Source organism: Schistosoma haematobium, chromosome ZW (genome assembly GCF_000699445.3).
Source record: "Schistosoma haematobium chromosome ZW, whole genome shotgun sequence".
Classification (NCBI taxonomy): Eukaryota; Metazoa; Platyhelminthes; class Trematoda; order Strigeidida; family Schistosomatidae; genus Schistosoma; species Schistosoma haematobium.
In genome coordinates, this window is record NC_067195.1 from 5,624,890 (window position 1) to 5,648,490 (window position 23,601).

Sequence of the window (23,601 nt, forward strand, 5' to 3'; positions counted from 1 at the left end):
AAATATATCTACACATTTTAAGAATTTATGAACTTCTCGGTTAATTACTATTATAAAATTCCGAAATCATATGTACATTTGAGCGCTAGTTCGATGTGAATCTGAGCAAAAACACCTAATATGGTCTTTATATTATTCTTTTTTAAACCTGCGTTGTGGTAGATAATTCTATATTATATGAAAGTATGTTAATGCATCTGATTTCATAAAAATATGAGGCAACTAAAGTTAATCGTGAAAGAAGAGACTGAAGGAAGATGACCAGAATAGTCTCAGTAAGCATGAGTGAAATGAAAGTACACAATGGACCTTTAACTTGTCATCTGTAGTGGCATTGGGCCTTAACCGCACAATCCTCATTGCTGAACACGAAAAATTTGGGAAAATAGATGTTTGACTTAGAAAATTAAGCCACAGGTAATACCAATATTAACATTTCTACAATGCTGCTTGTTTTTTATATATCTAAACACAAAATATGTACTACCTAAACGTTAAGGTATTAACCAACGGCTACTACTACGCATCTTGCGTCGACTTAATAAAATACCCCTACACGGAATCAATCTATTATTACTGTCTTATTTTTAGCCCAAATAATCCTCATCCAAATTTTCATTTTGAGTGTGTTAAACATTAAAACAGACATTTTAAAGCTATTACATATATTTCCCTACCTCCTTTTTGATTTATTTTTCAGCTTATCAATACCCGGAGGATTCCGATTATTCTCGGTAACCTCCGTCGCGCGACAATATCATCCGATTCGGTATCGAACCAACATCACGTTGATTTTGGTGGGAGAGTAGTGTATAGGCATTGGGTCTTGACCACACAATCCTCAATGCTGAACACCAGACATATGGGAAAATAGATGTTCAACATTTAACGCGGAGAAAAACCCAACGATGGATAAGGTACTGAGTTAATTCCAATTGATCGGATGGCATAGCTCAACCTTGTAGGCGTGGTCACGTACAACATACTTTTACTCATATTAAATATATTATTTTATCTCCAGCCTGAATGTGTTCTCCATCATATATTGGCAATTGTTACGGTACGATGAGTGAGTGTAGGCAATGATGTTATTACCGTGTAAGATCTCATAGATTAGACTGTTACATCACGACTAGTGTACAATTTTAGGATTAAGTCTATTATAAGAGCAGTAATAATATCATAATCGACCATAATTCTACACATCATCCACAGGTAAGGATATAAGGATAAATGAACTGTTTTAGTCCTGCTAACCGGGTTTACTTTTCATCCTGCTGAAAGAGATGTTGACTATACGTTTACTATTAAAAGAATCCAGTAACCAAATACTCCCCATGATAAACTAAACTCTAGACGTAGGTCATCTGATCGTGATTTTCGAACTTTCTGACAACTTTTTCCCAGATAATCGGTCGCAGATGGGATGAAAATATAATACATAAGTATCAAAACCACCAGTTGCTACTATGTAATCTAGTATTAAACCCCTATGTAACCTGTAGTAAGATAATGGCATTGTGTCGAGGATCCGCCGTTCGTCCTCGCAAGAAATGTCAGGAAATTTTTTCACCACATTGATCACACGCCATTGTACTCTATAAGCCCATTTACATCATATCTAAAGCAGTAGTGTTTTGACTGGCCGGTGATAATCTGGATACAAAAGGAGATTATGAAAAACATGTCAATCATCACTATGCATTCAACTGGGCTAGGTGAACAAGAACTAGCCCATAGCTTGTTATTGTGATTGAAATATCATCAATTAAATAGTTAATTGTTTTGGTGCTTTGTAAAACAACTACATTTCTGAGCTGAAAGATGAAATGTTCACTTTATTAGACGAATGATAACTCAGTTCACGTTCACCATATAATGCAAAACGAAGCAAATCAACATTTCCTCAGTTTTCCACGTCACTGAATAACAACGAGAAAATTTGAGCGCCAAACCTCTCCCACTCAAAAAAAATCGCGGTTTACGTTAGGCAAAAATATTGGTGGTTTTTTCTACAAAGCTCACAACTTGTTTCGTTGACTAGTATTCACTTTCTTGGTCAAATTCTAACTCAAAATTGATGACAGGACTTCTCAAACAGTCAGACCGAATGCTTTAACAGATCCATATATTCTATCAAATTATTGTGATCCTTGTATTGCTATTGTTCGCTGAATAGCGATTTTCCGATTGTTCAGTAGTTGGTGGAAATTCGTCTTGGTTATTTTAGGCTTGTACACGCATTTTCAACATAAGCCAGATAAAAAAAATGCTGAGCACAAGTGATCATGTTGTATTTGGAATCCCCAAAAGCGTGAACTAATAAATATAAAGAATCATTGTTGCATACAAATCTCACGGGTTCGTATGCTCATTTTCCTTTCATTCGATGGTTCATGTCTGCCGATGCAGGCGTAATTCGGACGTGAAGTGTGGACAAACAAAACAATGTGAGCAATCGCGACATAAAGTCATTAGGATAGGCGCACACTACTTGATCGACAACTTTTCCAACTATCGTACCACAGGTTGTAGATAGTGTAAGATCCATTTCGTATGTTTTGTGTGTGAAAATCCCTCCATTCACACACTTACAGTTTGTTCCTATTGATTCCTTTAGTTGCGCATTTTGTTAGTCTTTTTGATTCCATTTGAGTTGGTAATATTTGCATTTTATTATACTTTTTATTTTTCTTACGCCTTCACTAAGTTTCCATGTTTCTTCCTGAACTGCATTTATCTTGTTTTAGTTGATACTTAGTCTTGGCGGCAGCCATATTGGTTTGTTCCTCCTTTTGGTTGTGCTGCTTGTACTGACTGAACTTGTGCACTTTTGATTGTGAATTGAAGCAATCTTCCAGAATTGAAATTATTATAAGGCAACCAAATATTATCTTTTGAACGAATCTGTGCATGGTCTATCCACACAGGGTAGAATAATGTGGAATTATGGTCTACTATAATATTAGTACTGCTCTAATAATAAACCTAATCCTAAATTTGTAGATTTGTCATGATATAACTGCCTAATCTATAAGATCTTACGTGGAAGTCACACCATTGACTACACCAACCCACTGTATCGTATCAATTACCAATACATGATGTAGAACAAGGTTAGGCTAGAGAAAGAACAATATATTTAATATGAATAGAAAATATAAGGTAACACTCAGCAGAGACCATGCCTGCATGGCCGAGCCATGCCGTTCGATCAACTCCAATCAATTCTACATCTTGTTCGCGCCTTCTCCATCGTTAGGTATTTCTCCGCGTTAAATATTGAATATCTGTTTACCGAGTAGTCTCGTGTTCATCTTTGAGGACCGTGTGGTTCTTGTCCGATACCACTACAATAACACTTATTTGTTGTGACTGATTTGATTAATTAAACAATTATTGGCTGGACAGATTGGTGATCATGTTTGTTTAAAACCGTTATTTTACCCAACCACTTTGTTTTGGTTTCAACAGGGCAAGGGCGTGTGTCTGACCTATACGGACAACTATTCTTCAGTCCAAGCCTTAGTTTGGATCTAGCAGATAGTGGATGTTATCACTCAAATTGGTCACCCTGCCGCAGGCGCATCCACGCTTTTTCATCGACTACAAGCATTTATTTTCAACAATTTCATTTCGTCTCGATTCTTATTCTGTGTGCCTAATGTCTTCTGATACTACTGTCAACGTTGGTAATTCTACTGTAATGTCATTTGTCCCGATAATTTAACCATTACTGTTTACGCCAAGCAGAGTTTTAGCACGTTGTTTTGTCTTTTCTTTTATCCTGTACAAATGCTCTTTACTCTACAGAAAATTTCGTCGCGATGTTAAGAATGATTTTGTTATGGAGTTATAAGTGTTCTTTCCTACTAATCTCACAGCTTCTTTTGTTGACTAGAACTTCCTTCTGTTTATATCTTCATCTTTGCGTTAACTGTTGTTCACGTTTCTGGTCAAATTCGAACTTAGAATTGATGATAGAACTTCCGAGACAGTTAGACTGAATTCCTACCTTTGACCTTTTGTCTCAGTTTCAAGTCAATAATCACATTATTGTCACCATTCATTCTCTAAAAACTTCACGCCATTCTTTTGAGATGCCGTTATCATTGAATTTCAGTCATGTGTTGCGTGAGAACTATTCACACCAAAGTTATTGGACGATTGTTGCGTTGTGTCATGGGTTGTTTAATGTCAGGCATTTTAACTGTTAGATGCCGGATTAGTGTTGTAGAGATTATGCGTTTGCGTACGGAACCGAATGTCCTTGGTTCTAACTTCGTAAGAAGTATCGTGAATCAGCATTCATGAGATACCCGATACTCGAACACAAAGGTCATTCAAAGCTTCCGGTTTTACAGTGATCGTCTCACATTGAATTGTTCATGGTTTCATTGATATTCAACGGTCTGCGCAACCTCATAATAAGTCGGTTTACATAATTTCTTTCAACTTGTGCACACTCAGTATCCCTTAGTATATCAAATATTAACTCAATAATATGAGTAATTCAAAAAGTTAGTCTTATTGAATGTTGAGCATACATGGGTTTGCAAATAAGCAAATAAACAAGCTTCAAATCAATGGTATTCACTTTCTTGTTTCACGTAGCCGTTACGTTTTCCAACTACATGGTCTGCCAACAATAAGGATCAAGACCACTGTACAATCTATAGTAGTATTCGTCCAAGATTTCCACTCAGTTCCCTGAACTTAAATGGTTGACATGACGAATCGTGACTTTATCCAGGCTAGAAAAACAAGTAACATAAATTATCACAAGTGATCAAACTACTAGAACTAACAAATTCAACTTCCTGAATGAGTACTTTATAGCTAAGAGATCCGTGAAAAACTTAACAATCGACAGTACATACGCACAGATATCAAAAAAAGGTAAGTAAAGTCCATCTGCTTAGAATTCAGCTATAAGAAGTAATAATACATAAAATGAGAAAAAATGTTATACCATATATATATAGTGCGACTGACAAAATCCGTAAATGTGTTCATTGACTTAACGTTAAAATCTGAAAACGGGAGAAATGAATTTGGATAGGCAAATGATGAAACTCGGGAAGTTTTCCACCAATCACAAGTTTACTCGGGGAACCCACAGCTTAGTGCAATTTCCCATCACAATTACACGTAAACATAATCAAGTTTCTTCAGTTTATATTGTATCTAATATGTATATTCACATACTGAAGTTTGCTTCCAGAACACTGACGTATACCGCGTGACAGCGTCACTAGTAAGGGTCAGTTTGTTGACTGTTTAGCCGGGTCTGGTGTCTGAGCATGACCTCTTCTGCACTGACTTGGTCGTTCGAAACAGGCTGTTTCAACTAAGTAATCTAGTTACAAATTCGATTCAGATGGTTCTTTATCCAAATACAGTCACCTGTAGCGGATATGGTTTATATGTTGTGTTAGTTATTTACATCACAAATAAATTTTGAACAAATCGTCACCTACTCTTTTTACGATGACATACGTTACCCAAGTAGACCAATATTGTCAAAGGTTTCTTACATACACTGGTAACTCATTAGAAAACCAACGTTCAATTCTCAGTACCTTGGGTTGATGATCTCGTCTTCTTCATTATGGCTACATGCTATCAAATGAATTCCGAGTCTTCGTTTTGAACATCGGTTGAGCTGAAAAGACACTATTAGGTGAGGCCACATTTGGGGTTATTTCATGTGCTCTCATCAAATTCTGGATGACCTCCTCCATTGTGCACTTCCCTTGCGATTTCATAAGGGATAGCTCTAAGGCATCGACAAGACGCTCACCTTGACAGTTTGACTGCGGATGGCAGTATGGCGATGGAATATTTCTTGCTGCGTTCTTCAAGCAGAAGTTCAAGATTTCCGACGAAAAATGAGGTCCACCGTTTTTATCTAGTGTTTATGGAGAACCTAACTGACCACTTAATCGTCCAGAAAAATCTACATTGACACGAAATCTCGGCTCTACGGCACCTGGACACGGCGATGGCTGTACTTCCATTTCTGCAGCTTGTGCACTTTGTGGACATTTCCTCACGATGCTTTCAATGTTCTTATACATCGAAAGCCTATATGTGTAGCTGCGTGTCAATGACTTCATACATTGCACCAGAAGGGGGTTGTTTAACTACCTGAGATTCAAGAGTGGTCAGAATAACTAGGCGTTCCTCAAACATATTGCGTCGTCGAAAGTACTATATTAAATCATTATAGACTTTGTTTAGTCAACCGTCATCCAAGTACTTCTAGATCTGCTGACTTTCATAATCCATTAGCATAGCATCCCGAATCATATTCATCATTACTGGCAATACGTAGATCGCACCTGAAAAAACAGGTTTTAATTCTGCCTCGAATGATACTGTCACAACGACACGATCCTCATCGATTACTTAATATAAGTTGATTAATCTTTTGTCGTTGTCACCAGATACTGTCGTGATGAGCGGTGTTTGAAATCTGAAAGTGGTACACGATGTGCTACGCGCCAACCCAAAAATAATTATTTGACCGAGAAAAATAGTGGACAACAATGTATGCAAAACTAGCAAAAAAAGTATATATATATATATATATATATATATATATAATTCCACTTGTAAGCTAAACAATCCATTACTTACCAAATGAAATGCAGTTTACTTTCAGGTCAAATTTCATTACTACTGATTGATCTTCCCAGCAGGCTAAATTTGAATGGCTTGCCATATCAGTAACATAACGTTTTCGGACAAATGATAACAATGTCAGCACCCATACCTTTCAAACGCATCTTAATTAGGCATACATATATGTACATATAGCGGTTAACGAATTGAGTAAATGTGTTCATTAAGTTTACATTGAAATTTATGAAACGGAAGAGGTGGATTTACATAAAGAGCAACAGTGTAGCATAGGGAAATTCACAATTATAACAAGATATTTTGCGAAATGTACAGGTCAGTGTAATTGGCCATTTCACTTATACATAGAGTGATCAATTTTATTTTCTTTCTACAACATTTAAGATGTGTTAAATTTTACTTCTAGAACACTGATGTAAACCATCTGATAGTGTCACTAAAAAATATCATTTTCTTGACCTAAATTGTTTGTACAAATATTAACAGTGATACAGTGATATGCACATCCACCTAATTAGGCACAGAACACATGATGCACTTGTATGGCGTAAGCCTGATATCGAGGTTTTCAATCAATATGTGTTATTTTCTAATTGCGTATGTACGTGATCAAATAAAATGGTGTAAGCAACTATGAATGAACCTTTGATTATTATTGACAACCAAAATTTATTCAATCCAAGTACCCGCATTGACCGAGAATAAATGGAATTCAACGAGGAATGCTTATTGTCAACGAATTCTTTTGCTTAAGCTGCCCATTTATATCTATGTTTGTTTGACAAATATGTGAGTCTATAGGAGCAAAGAATGCGATCATATCGTGAAGTGATCCGAAACAGAATGGGTTACTTTCGACGATATAACTCTTGATTCTGTGTCCATGTCTAATTGCAGAAAGACGTCTTCTGTTGGATATGACGAAACTCTGTATTAAGCTCGGACCAGATTCAATAAAGTCATCATATTTGTAAGACCAACCATCAGTAATCAAATATCACGGATTAGTAGCCAACATGAATTCAAGTGTTGATAACATGACATCTGGACATTCTCATTTCACCATCTCTTTATCTACAGAAGTGAACTCAATCCAGTAACATGACATGTTCAGTACTAGGACCCATAGGTGAGGATCATCACGTTCACACCTCATTCGATACATCAATCTGTCATTATCATTTCGACATGAACACAATAGTTTACACTCTCATCTAAAGTGTCTACTGAATACTGTATAAAAACACGAACATCTGCTTTACGCATATTTTCCATTACAATTCTAATCTATTCTCCGATGATGAAATTTAGGAAAACAATTTTCTCATTTTATGCTGCCTTTTATACGGTTGCAACACTTAATTTACCTAATGTGTCAAAGTGTCACATGGTGAGATCCATTCCTTGTTAGAAAACAATAATATGACGAGTTCGATAGTAAATCAATGTAACCATGCAAAATACAATAAAGCGAAACCCATTTCACTATCTATATGTCAAACAGTCAATGATACCTATTCTTTATATAGTGGAATACAGAGAAAAAAAGGTACATTTCCACATAATTGATGAAACTTCTCAATTGATAAATAGAGGTTACTTCGCTGTACAAAATATAACTTGCTTCAGCAACGTGAACATAGCTGATGAGGGAGACATGTGGAATATGATTATCCTGTGGATGAAAAAATGTAATACGATATTTCTGGTAAGATGGATGTGAATCAGACTGAAATGACGTTGCTAAACATCTGATCTAATTTAGTCACGTATTCACAATATCTTTGCAAACTGCATACAATGTCCAAAAAACTGAAAAAAATAGAGACTGCACAGGAAAGCTTGGAACATTCGAGAATTCATGTGTTATCTTTGTGTTCGTCACTGGTATAACTCACAACCAGTGAGGAGAGAAATACTAAAGGTAAATGAAGTTTGGTTACACGATCGAATGATAACAACTCCAATTTTGTATCTTGCTACACATAGTCTTAGTGCTGGTTTCACCTTTCTCTCCATTGTGATCATTAATAACTTGACTCACATTATTATACGACAAATATATGATGAATGGTCGACTTGATCATAATCAAGAATGTTTTTGGGGAGATTAAGAGTGAGGATAGTATTGAATGTAAAATTTAAACTAAGGTTTGGATTGACGAACAGTTGTCTAGGTAATTTAGACACGGTCTATTGCCCAGTTGAAACCAAAACAAGGTAATTAGGTGAATGACGGTTCTAGATTTTATTATAAATATAAACGTACATTATTACCTAAACAAATATTACCACCCTGTTACTCAACCAATAACTGTTCAAGCAGTAATCAAATCTAAATTACAATAAGCAAACAAGTTGATAAAGAATGTAAGAGAATTACCAAGCGCAACAAATAAACGCTTTTTTTATACTTTCTGGATAGATCGCGTACGGATTTGTTCGAAAGATGATATTCGATTGCGTTAAAACATAGAGTGTTTTCAATTCTGGAAGATTGCTTCAATTCACAATCAAAAGTGCACAATTCCAGTCAATACAAGCAACACAATCAAAAGGAGGAACAAACCAATATGGCTGCCACCAGGACTAAGTATCAACTAAAACAACTTAAATGTAGATCATACATTGAATTGTTTATTTTTCATTTCATACTGAATAACTTTTTAGACAGGTAGATGGAACACTTTAACAGGTTCATGGATTATTGAAAATTTCCGTACCCTTTGAACTATTATTATTATTAAATAAATAAATTATTAATTAACTACAGCGGTTTTCCAAATCGTCTATCAGTTGACAATAATTCATTGTGATTACTTCACTCTAGTCTTAACAATTTACACTTACCTCTTATGGTTGTGCAGTTTACTTTAACTGTTCACCAACAGATTGTCAAGCAGAAATGGACTGAATTAGCATTGAAAAGAGACCCATTGACCTACACAGGATTTTTTCTTTGTTCCCTTGTGTGAATAAAAAACAGTCAGTAACTGTAACAAATGAAACAGTAAACTGAAGACCTTATTGTTTTTTGAGGTAAGTGAAATCAACTGTACTAATCAAACAGTTGACTTAAAAATATTGGAGCTTTATCAGATGGCCTCAAAAAACAAGATGAACCCTTTTGAGGCTACAAACAAACCGAAGAGACTCTGTACAATTGCAACCTGACAGAACCTTCTACAACATCAACGTGAGATACCATGATTTGACAATTGTATAGCTTTTCTTACTGATGACAATGGTGGATGTGTCGCTCAATTTCGTGGATTAGTTGAAGTTAGACATTAACACCGTTAGATGCTGGCCGGCTCATTTGTCTGGTGGTTAAACGCTCACGCGCAAGACTCATAGATCCTGTGTTCGAATCCAGTGAGGCGTGGTCTTGAATAAACGCACTGCTGAGGTGCCTCACAATAGGACGAAACAGGCATCCAGTCCTTTCAGGTTTTCCATGGTGGTCTAGCTTCAAATGACTCATGATCCCAACTACTGAAATGTTGTTGTTGTTTTTCAGTTGTTCTTTTAACCTTTTTTCTTTATATTTTGAAATATTTTCTGTCTGTAAGATTCTTTCTGTTAACTTCTTAGTTTCAATCATATCTGTTTTTCATTGTTTTTTTTTTAATTTTTCATTAATCCTATTAGATATTTATTCTCTAATTAAAGAAGGTTACTTTGAATAGTTGTTCTTTTCTCCTGCTATTTATCCTTTCTAATTATCTAATTAGAATTAGGTGATCAATTTTTTTTTATGTTGTTGTTCTTATTGTCGTCGTCATCGTTGTTCTTGTTGTTATTCAATTAAATATCCAAGTTATTTTATTTTGTATTTTAATGATCAATATATATAGTTCATCCAAGTTACTATATAGTTCACTTATTCTATACATATATTCATTACGTTTATTGTAGATAGAAAATGCTTCCAAGTCTACTGGTGATTATCTATCTGGTTAATAATTCACTATTGAAAATTTATGGAGATCATGTACCTTGTGATAAACTAAATCTTCAATCTAATAATGATCAAAAAACGATTATATGCAGTGATACATATTCAAAGGTAGGAAAATAGTAGTATTGTCTATACATATCAATAGTTTGATCGTTATTATTACTCACAAGTAATACGTTATAATCAACCTCTTCCAATTGTTGATGTAACTTTTCGTCAAATCAATGATTATGTTGAAGTAAGTGATATATATATTGTAAGAAGAGTATAATATCAATATGGATATGATTTTAGATTTTCAAACCATCCTTCATAATCAAATTTTATGGTATGCCCTATGAGAATATCTCTATAGGAATTGATGGTAAGTAAATTGATTTCAATTAGTCAATTTGGCTATTTACATGTAGGTTCATATAATCAATTTCATTCTCTGTGTTTGACATCTCTGATTCTATTAAAAGTTGTTTATAGTTTCAGATTTCATAACAATATGGTTACAATTTAACTTAGTTTATAAATATTTGAAAATTTGTCCATCATTTACAAAATAATAAAAATCAATTTATCTTGTTTTCAATGGTTAAGATCATGAGTCAGTTGAAGCTAGACCACCATGGAAAATCTGGAAACGGCCGTTCATTGGCTTCCAGATTTTCCATGGTGGTCTAGCTTCAACTGACTCATGATCTTAACCATTGAAATTACTATAATATCCACAAAACCCATCTGATATTTATCTTGTTTTATTTATTAAAAAGGTTTCATCACTTTAAAGCATTCAAATGATGAATACCCTAAGATTGGGTTCATCACAATGCTTTTAATTCGTGGTGATACAAGATTTCAAGTAGAGATTGGAAATAATGGTGAGTCATTTCCATTTTTTTAAAATATATTTTACATGTTCAATTAAAATACCTGAGTTTGCAAATACAATAGAACCGTTAGAACATTAGGAATTATTTCGTTTTCTTCAACCTTTTTGTGTAATTCAGGATCAATTTAAGTTGATTGCTAGTTACTGCTGTTACGTAAAATGTAAAATACGGCAGATATTAACTTTGAAATAATCAGAAACTACATGATGTAAGGCAATAAAAAGATCGAACCATTTTATTATCAATTTTAAAGTTACATATTTCGTAGTCACAGGACATAAGCTATTTTACTATAATATCACTTCTAGATTAATGTGGGGAATTTAAGTGATCACAGATCAGTGAGGCACTATAGGTTGGGTTCATGTAGTGAGTAGGTTTTTATTAGTGATGAAAAGTGAAGATTTGATCAATAACATTGTTTGTTTTTTACTTAGCTCATTAACCACTGTAGTTTTGGAGTTGCGGTAACGTATCAACTATCTATCAACCATTAGATATTCGAAACTTCCTTTGGTAACCATACTCGTATGTGTATGAAACGTGACGCCTTGTTCCTTCCAAATCAGGGAATTATTAATTGATAAAGATTGGTTGATTGATCCTATGTGGTTTACCTAATCCAATACACTTTGACTGCTATCTCAATTCGAAGTATTTTTTAACTTCATTTCAGTCGACAGTATTGAGTTTCAGATAATTAACATAACTTTTCTGGAAAAAATTGTTAACTAACTGTAGTTTGACAATCCGAAGGTCCTCCAAAACTAAAGTAAAAGTATCCAAACTGTACTTCAATGAAAACTTGATACTGCCTGTTTTGAGAGAACTATTAGGCTTTATTATTTTCCAGATGTTAGCGAGTGTCATATGAACTTTAGATCCTAGAATCGGCATACCAGAATAACAACTTTATCATCGTTTGGTTCAACTGATACATTGAACACACGAAGGAAATAGTTTTATTATTATCATTAGCGGCTTTATTTAATATTATATTTTTGGTACAATTAAGAATCCTCAGCATAAAGTATTTCAACAAGTTTGCCTTTCTGATTTCTTGATCTATCCTTACAATAAATATTGAGTGGTCGCTAGTTAGATGTTAGCAGTTCAGAAATCAACATCTGAATAATGTATATTCTTTTCAATGCATATTGCCAGCATCCAGGATGTCTATGATTGTGCTCTTTTGTAACTTGTACAGCGGAATGTCGTAAATTTTTCACAAACGCACCAGAATAAGTTATGAGACTAATAGGCATAATGATGTGTTAAAAACAAACAAGAAAACAGATAACTTGTTGAAATATCTAAATGGCAGTAACAGGTAGCTCAGATATTCAACCAGGTCGACACTTTATAATTACCTCGTTGAAGTCAGTTGCTTTGTTTATGAATGCGATAGTGGAAATAATAACCCTTTGTGAAATTTATTCGGGCATATATATTTATATACTTAATCTGTTTGCATTACTTCAGAGAAAGTCGTCGTTATCAAATTTGTGTCTGAGATATATAATGGTAATCATATTATGTATAGATTTTGTAATATACTTATTCAGTTATTTTAATTACACTCGATTTATTCGTTTAAACTATTCTGTTCTGTATACAGAAATGAGGAAATCATACTGTCTCTTAATAGAAGTAAACCATCGTTTGTTAACTTCAGTAAAAACAGCGAAACATTCAAATCGGTTATTGTAAATAAAAAGGAATATGGATTCTAAGTGCATATACCAGTTAACTATAGATATATCAAACCATGAATATGGAAGTGGGATTTGATGAAAATGCAGTAAACAAGAACACGAATGGGGACAATCGAATGGATTTAATACAAACTTACAGAGCATCTCACTTAAGTTTGAGAACTATGTAGTAAATCGTTAATTTGCAATCGTCTCAAACTTCACTGTTCCTTTTGCAAATATCAGTCTATTGTCTCAGATTTCATTATTCATGCATTTTCATATCAACTGTGTTCCGCTTCCGTTCTTTCCTTATCGATCTTCTGCTGAAATACGTTCAATGCCTGATCACTGTTATATACTACTTATATGGATATAAGTAACCCAAATCACAAAAACACTATTTTTATAAGGAAACATGTTTGCATCAAAAAACCATCAATGTATACAGTATTTATGTTGATTATATTAACAAAGTTAATTAAACGATTGGAAAATTTATATATTTATATAATGAGACCTTTTAACTGTTCTATGTGACAAAGCAATTCATCATAGTTCATATTACAATGCCCGAATAATCTTGTACGGTGATAAATGATTCACAATTGATTGATCACTGGGTGGTGAGCAATGTCATGTGTGTCAAGTCATTCTTAGTGCAGATTGAATGCTATCGTTCAAGTTGCAATGTGGCCACCAGTCTAGGTCACTCAACACTGCGTGCACTATGTTGAGATAAGATGGTGGTTGGAGTTTCGGGCTACTTGGCACTTGTCAGCAAGGTGTAATCTTGAGGGAACTGGTGCTCCCTGACAGATTTGATCCCGTGTCACCCAGCTTCATAGTCAGAGACGTTACCACTGATAACTGATTATTTCACGAATATGTATGAAATATATTCAGCGAATGATAATATAACTTCAACTAATAGATTCCTTACAAAGTCTGATAGGCTTTGGTTTTAATTGATAAACTAATACGTAATACGAATTGTTGGACTACGTATATTACTAACATAATAAGTGGAACATACCACAGAAAATGTTATGACATGTAATCATTTCATAAACAATCTATAGAGTATTACATTCAACATAATCACATAATCATGAATTTTCATACTCATAACATAAACCCTTAGTAATTTGCTTGTATACATTACAGTTAAAGCGAATTGTTATATTTATCGAAATGGGAAGATATCTTTTTACTACGAGAAGGTCAGTTTAATAATTGAATCAGCCATAAAGTTAATTCAAGTACATCAGTTTATCTTAATGTCTTTTGTATTACAAATTGTTATCCTTATCAAAATACATTACATATGATTTGAGTACATCATCAATTCTATAGTAAATAAACACTTTCAGTGACATACGATTTCCAATACAACACACTCAAGTAAACTAATGGTAGATTTAAACAATAACATATAGAAATAAAGAGAAAATCGCTTTATACTAATTTGAAGTATTCTATTATCTCTAGAAGCAAAGATGTGATGCTACAAGTTGTGAATCAGTGAACATTTAATAGTTATTATGAAACACTGATGCAGGATGTCAGATGTGTTCCTCCTTATATGAACCAGGCATTATTCTTCTGTTAAAAGTTTTCGAGCTATTCAATGATCAAAATGTCAACTACGTTTCAATGCATAATTAGTTAAACATAGTTGATTAGGTTGTTTTTCGTTCAAAACACCGTCTCCATTTCCTAACTAGATAGCTTTTGTAAGTTAAGTAATTTCATTTATATCTCGCTGAATCTTTAGTTGATGTTCCTGTTTGAAATGAAAAGGTAATTTCAATACTCTGTGAGTAGAACTAACTTCAATATATAAGATTGTATGTCTGAAGTCTCTAACACAAATTTCCACAATTCCTTTTCAGATACCTGATAACATTAAAGAAATTTTGTTATGGCCGATGATGAACAATGGATTATGGTGCAGTCATTCCAGTAAGGAACATTCAGAGTAGTTAAAGAAGATTTGTTATAACTGATAACAGAATCTATTTTCTTGATCTATGGATGAGTGAGTTCGTACGAAATTCAACGAGCCATATTTCCAAACAACCGTGAAATGATGTGGCTTATTCATAATCAACATCCAAGTACCACGACACTGTTTGTTTATTCGACTGATGACAACACAAAATGGAACAACTTAAATTGAGTAGATCAAACTGGACGATAGTATGTGATGGATCCGATGATCGTCAACATTTTGTTTGAAAAAAGACGATTTGGGCTATTCTGACGATATCAACTCTGTATCGAATTGCTTTTCTTCGTTAGATTCTGTTGTCATGTATTGTCATCAGAGAGTTTCACATTCTCTCGTCTGAGTCCTTCATGAAACAAGTCTCCCAGTTTATGCTCAACCAAAGAGAATAAGATAATCAACATCGTGTAGATAACTGCAGTGCAAATGGGTGAATGAGTACATACATAAGTCATGAGCACACATCTTTATACATATACATTATTGATTTAGTCCAGATCAGAACAAATAGGAAAAATTTTTGGAAATATGAATATTCCATTCACTTATGGTAGCTCGGCAGCCACCTGCATATCTTTCTTACATTTGATTTGATCGTCACGGTCATGTCAGACAGACAGTCGGACATCATATTCACTATTCAAGATATTTATTTATCTATTTCACAACTCAGTATAATCTCAGCCAAACTACTTATCTATGCTAAGAGATACCTGTCTTACGAAACGGAGTTTTGGCACTAGTGTTGGAGAATATACAGTAGTCAGATAATGCTGATTTAACTGTGTCTTGTTTAAACCCCGAACTCTGTCCATGAAAATCTTTTTCTACAGCATGTTTAGATAGCGAGTAGTGTTTCATCAATTATGTGTTAGACATACGATTTAGAAATGTAAGTTCTCGTCAAAAATGTATTGTTGAATCCGCATACTTGAAACATTAATAAAGACGATTATTGATATAAAATGTGAATTTATCTGTAATGATTTGAACATGATTGCATTAATATCTCACTTACAGAAATCAAAAATTTAACAGAACTTTTTTTCATAATTACTAGCGCACCCTACTCCTATAAAAAAAGAATACAGCGCCATATTAACTCATGAGTCCTTAATCGAAGATGGCACATTAGTGGAGTTCGAACCTATGTCAGGTGAGTTTGATATCATGATATAATCGATCCTCAGTCACACTAACCTCTTTCATATAAGACTCATTTGATTTATGTAGTTATGTCAGATGACTAAATGGCATCCATTCTTTCGGTTTAGTAGCAGTATTATTTCTTCTCATTCTAGGATATTTAAAATCATTTTGTGATGTCCTGCATAGTTGTTGAATGGTCCACTTCGATATGATTTACTTCATCGGAATCTTACAAAACGGTGGATAAATTAATTAACTAGTAGCTAGTCGATAATTTTACGAAAATGACCAATTCTGTTCAGTTTTCACTGATTTCGTGTAGTATTGAATTTCCATGAGGTGTTGTGATCACAGAAGCATTCGATGTATTTCATAGTACCTTGGATCACAGACTGGACTCTAAAAACCTGTACTTTATCATATAGATAGAAGCCAATCATACTGAAGGAAATATCATATATCAAATTCGATAGATATTTTCATGATGTCAATATACTTGAAGAAACTAGTGTACCAAAGTAAAATGTAGTTAATGATGAGTATATGAATTGAGAAACTGAGAATACCATCCCATTCACAAGGTAGTTACACGAATTTCGAAATTTCTATGATAATTACTTGGCATCAGAGCAAATGACATGCTCATTTATTGACAGCATGTTTGTTGAGATGCTCTTGAACCCTCTGTGGATAAAATATCCCATAAGGACTATAGTGTGTCGTTTCTTTATTCAATCTGGTGTGTGAAGTGACTACTCAAAAAACCTAGAATATGCTCATTGGGAATCATACAGAAACAACTTCAAGCGAAAGTCGATATAACTTGAAATGCACTGTTCTATCACTAATATTTTGCGATTTGACTCCAAGTAGATCGTATGAATGATTGTTATTGAAATATATATGTCGCCTATCCTCGTATATAATCATCGACTTAAATCGCGTTAGTCAATAACGGAATTAAATAATTCAAATGCGAGAATAAATTTCGAATACGTATATTCCATACAATCTTTGATCCAGATAAAATATCGGAGAAGCAAATGGAATAGAGCGAAGCAAAACGACGCTCAATGGAGATGGCGGATAAGCTAACACCATGTAGTCAATCGTTAATCAATATTTCTAGTCACACGAAAATAAGTTAAGGTCATGTAATGTGAATAGGATAAGAAGGGCACACACGTATGCGGTCATATAAAAACAGTCAAGGTTGATAAGCGAATAATTAACAAGGTCAAAATGTGACTCAAGTAGAATGTATAGATTGGCCTGTCCGAAAGCTAGAATAAGATATATGGGCTTAACATAATAAGCCACACTACAGAATGTCTTGATAATTCAATCACATACTTACCATCAAAACGGGGAAATGTGAAATCAACGAGATTTTAACCATGGTATGATATGTTTCCTCTAGTTAAATCTGAAGTAGCAATAATGCATTAAATTTGGATGATTATTAAAAGTCAAACACTCGGTTGTCAAATGCATTAAGGATGTTCGACATTCAACGTAATGTTGTTTATTTAAGTTATATTCACACTAATTATGGAGTTATACTATGGCTACGAATTCGCAGTATGACATTAATCTCACACGAATCTAGTATTCTTAAACAAACCGATGAATGTGATTTCCTAAACTTTTGAAACAAACAATAACTCTTTATATCACAGCTTACCAACATCATCAACTATAAATAATGTTTGCCAACATTAATAACAGCATGTATCTTCGAAGTACTAATAAACTTTTGCAAAGGCTTCACAACTGATGAAACTTAATGCACACCTTTCTTATATCATATACTGAGTTGAAGTCGAAGACAAATGATAACTCTAAATGAGTTGACTGACATAAGCTATTGTGAAGTCTGAGTAATTTTAAAAGATAAAGAATAAACTGAGTACAACAAATAAATCGGGATCACATTTTCTGTTTAAATTCACCATAACGTACAAAATTTGGTTCTTGTCACAAAAATTCTAACACACTCATCTCATTTTATTTGCAGACGTTTGCGACATACATAATACTAAAGATTTATGCATAAATACAAATAGAGCTGAATCTCAGTGTTACTGGTGTTCAATGATTGAAAAATGCAGTAATGGCCGTGATTATCATGCAGATATATGGATGAAGAACGGTTGCGATGCAAATGTAGGTGATTTTGAATCATGAAAGGATGGCTTAGATAATTATAAGTTAAATAATGAAAATGGACACTGCAAATCGGAAATTTGATTTATACGAATATAAATTGACAGGCGCTTATATGGAAGCGATGAAATGAAAGTGTTGTATTGGTTGTCATTATTCAATCAAACACGAATGTAGTCTCATTCATGAAAACACTGAACAACACTGAATAATTGAATTGATGTTCCATTCAATATGGGTTTTGTAAGGTAGTTGAATTCTTGTGCATTGTTGATGCACTCAACGACCAACTTGTAGTCAATTTAATGAATGATTGTTTTGTATGGTGATCACCATGTGAATATGTAATTTACGTTACATTTTACCGGATTCTGTTCGTTTACTGATACTCACAGCAATGTCGAATGAACAAACAATTCATTGTACACATTTGACATTTCATATTGCATTCATTGTATCATTTTTCAGAATATTTCTCAACCTCAACGTCCACAAAATTTAACACCAAAGGGAATAAGAGAATCTGCTGTACAAACCACGAATGTGAATAATGTAAGTAGTTTTCAGTTTGACACTTTGTTTCTAATGTTAATTTGTTTCAGACTGCCAATTTTCATATTCGATGAAACATTTATTGCCACTTGTATTTGTTGACAGGCGTTTGTTTGGAAGCAATGAAACGAAAGCGTTGTATTCGTTTCGATTATCTAATCAAATACGAGTGTAATCTCATATATGACAACACTGAACAAATAGCAGCAAGCAGTGAAACATGACTTGCATGATCCGAAATATCTGAGTTGATCACTTGATTGATTGTGCAGCCATTCGCAAGCGATGTGGATACCTTGGCTCTCACATGTGTACATCAGCCACAGGGAGTATTGTGAACAATGATGAGTTTTGAAAAGTGTAGAAATGTTGCGTTTTAGTGGTGATCGTGGAGGCTGGGGAAATTGTGAAGCGTGTTTGTGAAATCGGTGAGGTCCAGTAATTTTGCGATGATGATTTTCACGACCGCATCTAATCAGTCTATGTTGGCACATATACTCACTAGGAATTGATCATCGCTTCACTTACTCGTATCCCACAAATCTAGATGTTGGCGAACAGTGGAATGGACGTTCCATTCAGTATGAGACTTGTAAGTTAGTTGAGTTCGTGTGCATTGTTGATGCACTCAACGACCAACTTGTAGTCAATTTAATGAATGATTGTTTTGTATGGTGATCACCATGTGAATATGTAATTTACGTTACATTTTACCGGATTCTGTTCGTTTACTGATACTCACAGCAATGTCGAATGAACAAACAATTCATTGTACACATTTGACATTTCATAATGCATTCATTGTTGCATTTTTCAGAACAATTCTCAGAATCAATGTAGGCGAAATTCAACATCAAAGGGTTTGAGAGAATCTGTTCTACTAACCACGACTGAGAATAATGTAAGTAGTTTTCAATTTGACACTTTGTTTGCAATACTTCATAGTTTCACATTGCCAATTTACACACTCGATGAGACATTTATTGCCACTTGTATTTGTTGACAGGCGTTTGTTTGGAAGCAATGAAACGAAAGTGTTGTATTCGTTTCGATTATCTAATCAAATACGAGTGTAATCTCATATATGACAACACTGAACAAATAGCAGCAAGCAAGCAACACTGAATAACTGAATTGATGTTCCATTCAATATGGGTTTTGTAAGGTAGTTGAATTCTTGTGCATTGTTGATGCACTCAACGATCAACTTGTAGTCAATTTAATGAATGATTGTTTTGTATGGTGATCACCATGTGAATATGTAATTTACGTTACATTTTACCGGATTCTGTTCGTTTACTGATACTCACAGCAATGTCGAATGAACAAACAATTCATTGTACACATTTGACATTTCATATTGCATTCATTGTATCATTTTTCAGAATATTTCTCAACCTCAACGTCCACAAAATTTAACACCAAAGGGAATAAGAGAATCTGCTGTACAAACCACGAATGTGAATAATGTAAGTAGTTTTCAGTTTGACACTTTGTTTCTAATGTTAATTTGTTTCAGACTGCCAATTTTCATATTCGATGAAACATTTATTGCCACTTGTATTTGTTGACAGGCGTTTGTTTGGAAGCAATGAAACGAAAGTGTTGTATTCGTTTCGATTATCTAATCAAATACGAGTGTAATCTCATATATGACAACACTGAACAAATAGCAGCAAGCAAGCAACACTGAATAACTGAATTGATGTTCCATTCAATATGGGTTTTGTAAGGTAGTTGAATTCTTGTGCATTGTTGATGCACTCAACGACCAACTTGTAGTCAATTTAATGAATGATTGTTTTGTATGGTGATCACCATGTGAATATGTAATTTACGTTACATTTTACCGGATTCTGTTCGTTTACTGATACTCACAGCAATGTCGAATGAACAAACAATTCATTGTACACATTTGACATTTCATATTGCATTCATTGTATCATTTTTCAGAATATTTCTCAACCTCAACGTCCACAAAATTTAACACCAAAGGGAATAAGAGAATCTGCTGTACAAACCACGAATGTGAATAATGTAAGTAGTTTTCAGTTTGACACTTTGTTTCTAATGTTAATTTGTTTCAGACTGCCAATTTTCATATTCGATGAAACATTTATTGCCACTTGTATTTGTTGACAGGCGTTTGTTTGGAAGCAATGAAACGAAAGCGTTGTATTCGTTTCGATTATCTAATCAAATACGAGTGTAATCTCATATATGACAACACTGAACAAATAGCAGCAAGCAAGCAACACTGAATAACTGAATTGATGTTCCATTCAATATGGGTTTTGTAAGGTAGTTGAATTCTTGTGCATTGTTGATGCACTCAACGATCAACTTGTAGTCAATTTAATGAATGATTGTTTTGTATGGTGATCACCATGTGAATATGTAATTTACGTTACATTTTACCGGATTCTGTTCGTTTACTGATACTCACAGCAATGTCGAATGAACAAACAATTCATTGTACACATTTGACATTTCATATTGCATTCATTGTATCATTTTTCAGAATATTTCTCAACCTCAACGTCCACAAAATTTAACACCAAAGGGAATAAGAGAATCTGCTGTACAAACCACGAATGTGAATAATGTAAGTAGTTTTCAGTTTGACACTTTGTTTCTAATGTTAATTTGTTTCAGACTGCCAATTTTCATATTCGATGAAACATTTATTGCCACTTGTATTTGTTGACAGGCGTTTGTTTGGAAGCAATGAAACGAAAGTGTTGTATTCGTTTCGATTATCTAATCAAATACGAGTGTAATCTCATATATGACAACACTGAACAAATAGCAGCAAGCAAGCAACACTGAATAACTGAATTGATGTTCCGTTCAATATGGGTTTTGTAAGGTAGTTGAATTCTTGTGCATTGTTGATGCACTCAACGATCAACTTGTAGTCAATTTAATGAATGATTGTTTGGTATGGTGATCATCATATGAATGTGTAATCTCTGTGATATTTTACCGAGCTCTGACAGTTCACATGCATTCACACGGTTTTAGTGTTTCTATTTTATTCCTTAACAACAATACACTTTTCACACTGATTGCTTTTTTCTCATTTTAGATTTCTTTTTCAATTCCGCCCAATTTTTCTGAAGGAAAGCAAATTTCCAATTCGTATACATACTTGTTTTTTGTGATACCACTTTTAATTCTGTTCATTATATTTAGTATTTATTTTGTTAGATTAATTCTAATCCGGTTACGATTATTAAAGGTACGTATTTAACATACGATTTCATTTTTATTACTGTTTGAGCATTTATGTTAACTTTAAGTTTCAGTTATTATGATTTCTAAACAACACTCAATATTTACAAACATATGAAGATCATGTGTGAACAAACAACAGTTGATGCCAATTGTGACAGTCTTCATATATTCCGTAGCGCTTATTTGCACAGTAGAATAATATTATCTATTCTTATGTTGGGATTAGACAACTGAACTTTTTAAGTTTTACATGTAACTACAAATGACTGCTAAGTGAATGAGTTGCATTTGTTTGCCTACTGAAGCGGGTGTAATCAGTAATGCTAGCCTAAATATTGTGTCTATATAGTTACGTAGTTAGACCATTTGATTTTTAGAATATTTATGTGTTGTCAACAGCTTTGTAAGAGAAATATTGACCAAGAGTAGTAGAAAATATAACAGTAAATCATTACAATTTTCCGTTGTATTTTTTTTATACAAGCACAACTTAATTCAATTCAATCATTGGAACGTATTAGTCTTAGTGAAAACTTTGATCATAATGACCTTTTTCTGTTGTGAGAAGACAAAAATTCAGATTATTGTGAAGGAATTTTGGCACAAAGGATTTGCGGTTCAAAATCTTTCATTTTCTCTGTTATTGGATTACCTGGCCAAAAAACACTCTTAGAATATTTATTTAATAGTAACTATCCAAATTAAACTTTAGATCTTCACATTGTTTGCTATTTATCAATGAGTACAACTACAAGATGAATAATAATAAGATTTTCAATAGTTGAAATCATGAGTCAATCGAAGCTAAACCAACATGGAAAACATGGAGGCACTGGATGACCGTTTTGTCCCAGTATGCGACTTCTCAGCAGTGCGCATCCACGATCATACCCCCTGCGAGATTCGAACCCCAGGACCTATCACTCTCGCGCGCGAGCGCTCAAACATTAGACCACTGGACCGACATCCAACGGTGTTAATGTCTAACTTCAACAGATCCACGGAATTGCGCATTGCCGAGGAGTCCCATACTGGGACGAAACGGCCGCCCAGTGCTTCCAGGTTTTCCATGGTTGTCTAGCTTCAATTGACTCATGATTTCAACTAATGAAATTACTAAACTCCCCAAAAAACCCCTTCTGATAATAATAATAATAACTGCCTTTATTTTAGTGTAACTGTGTTTCCTTGTTTGTTTTTTAGGTAACATATGATTTAGATGCTTAAAGGAACAAAATGTATGATACTACATTTAAAATTACAATTGAAATTAAATAAATTTTCTCTCGCAACGAAATGCTCATA

General features: G+C 33.9%; 1 protein-coding gene across 1 annotated transcript; it reads left to right on the forward strand.

Annotated features, from left to right (window-relative positions):
- Nucleotides 1-10,570: 10,570 nt before the first annotated feature.
- Nucleotides 10,571-22,312, forward strand: MS3_00010283 (uncharacterized protein; the record flags this gene model as incomplete). Its single annotated transcript, XM_051218644.1, has 11 exons — nt 10,571-10,714; nt 10,752-10,844; nt 10,901-10,970; nt 11,368-11,475; nt 12,970-13,011; nt 14,349-14,404; nt 15,077-15,146; nt 16,253-16,348; nt 18,359-18,507; nt 21,013-21,096; nt 22,148-22,312. The coding sequence occupies 11 exons, from the start codon at nt 10,571-10,573 to the stop codon at nt 22,310-22,312; spliced, it is 1,077 nt and encodes a 358-aa protein (XP_051070222.1).
- Between the last annotated feature and the right edge of the window lie 1,289 nt (nt 22,313-23,601).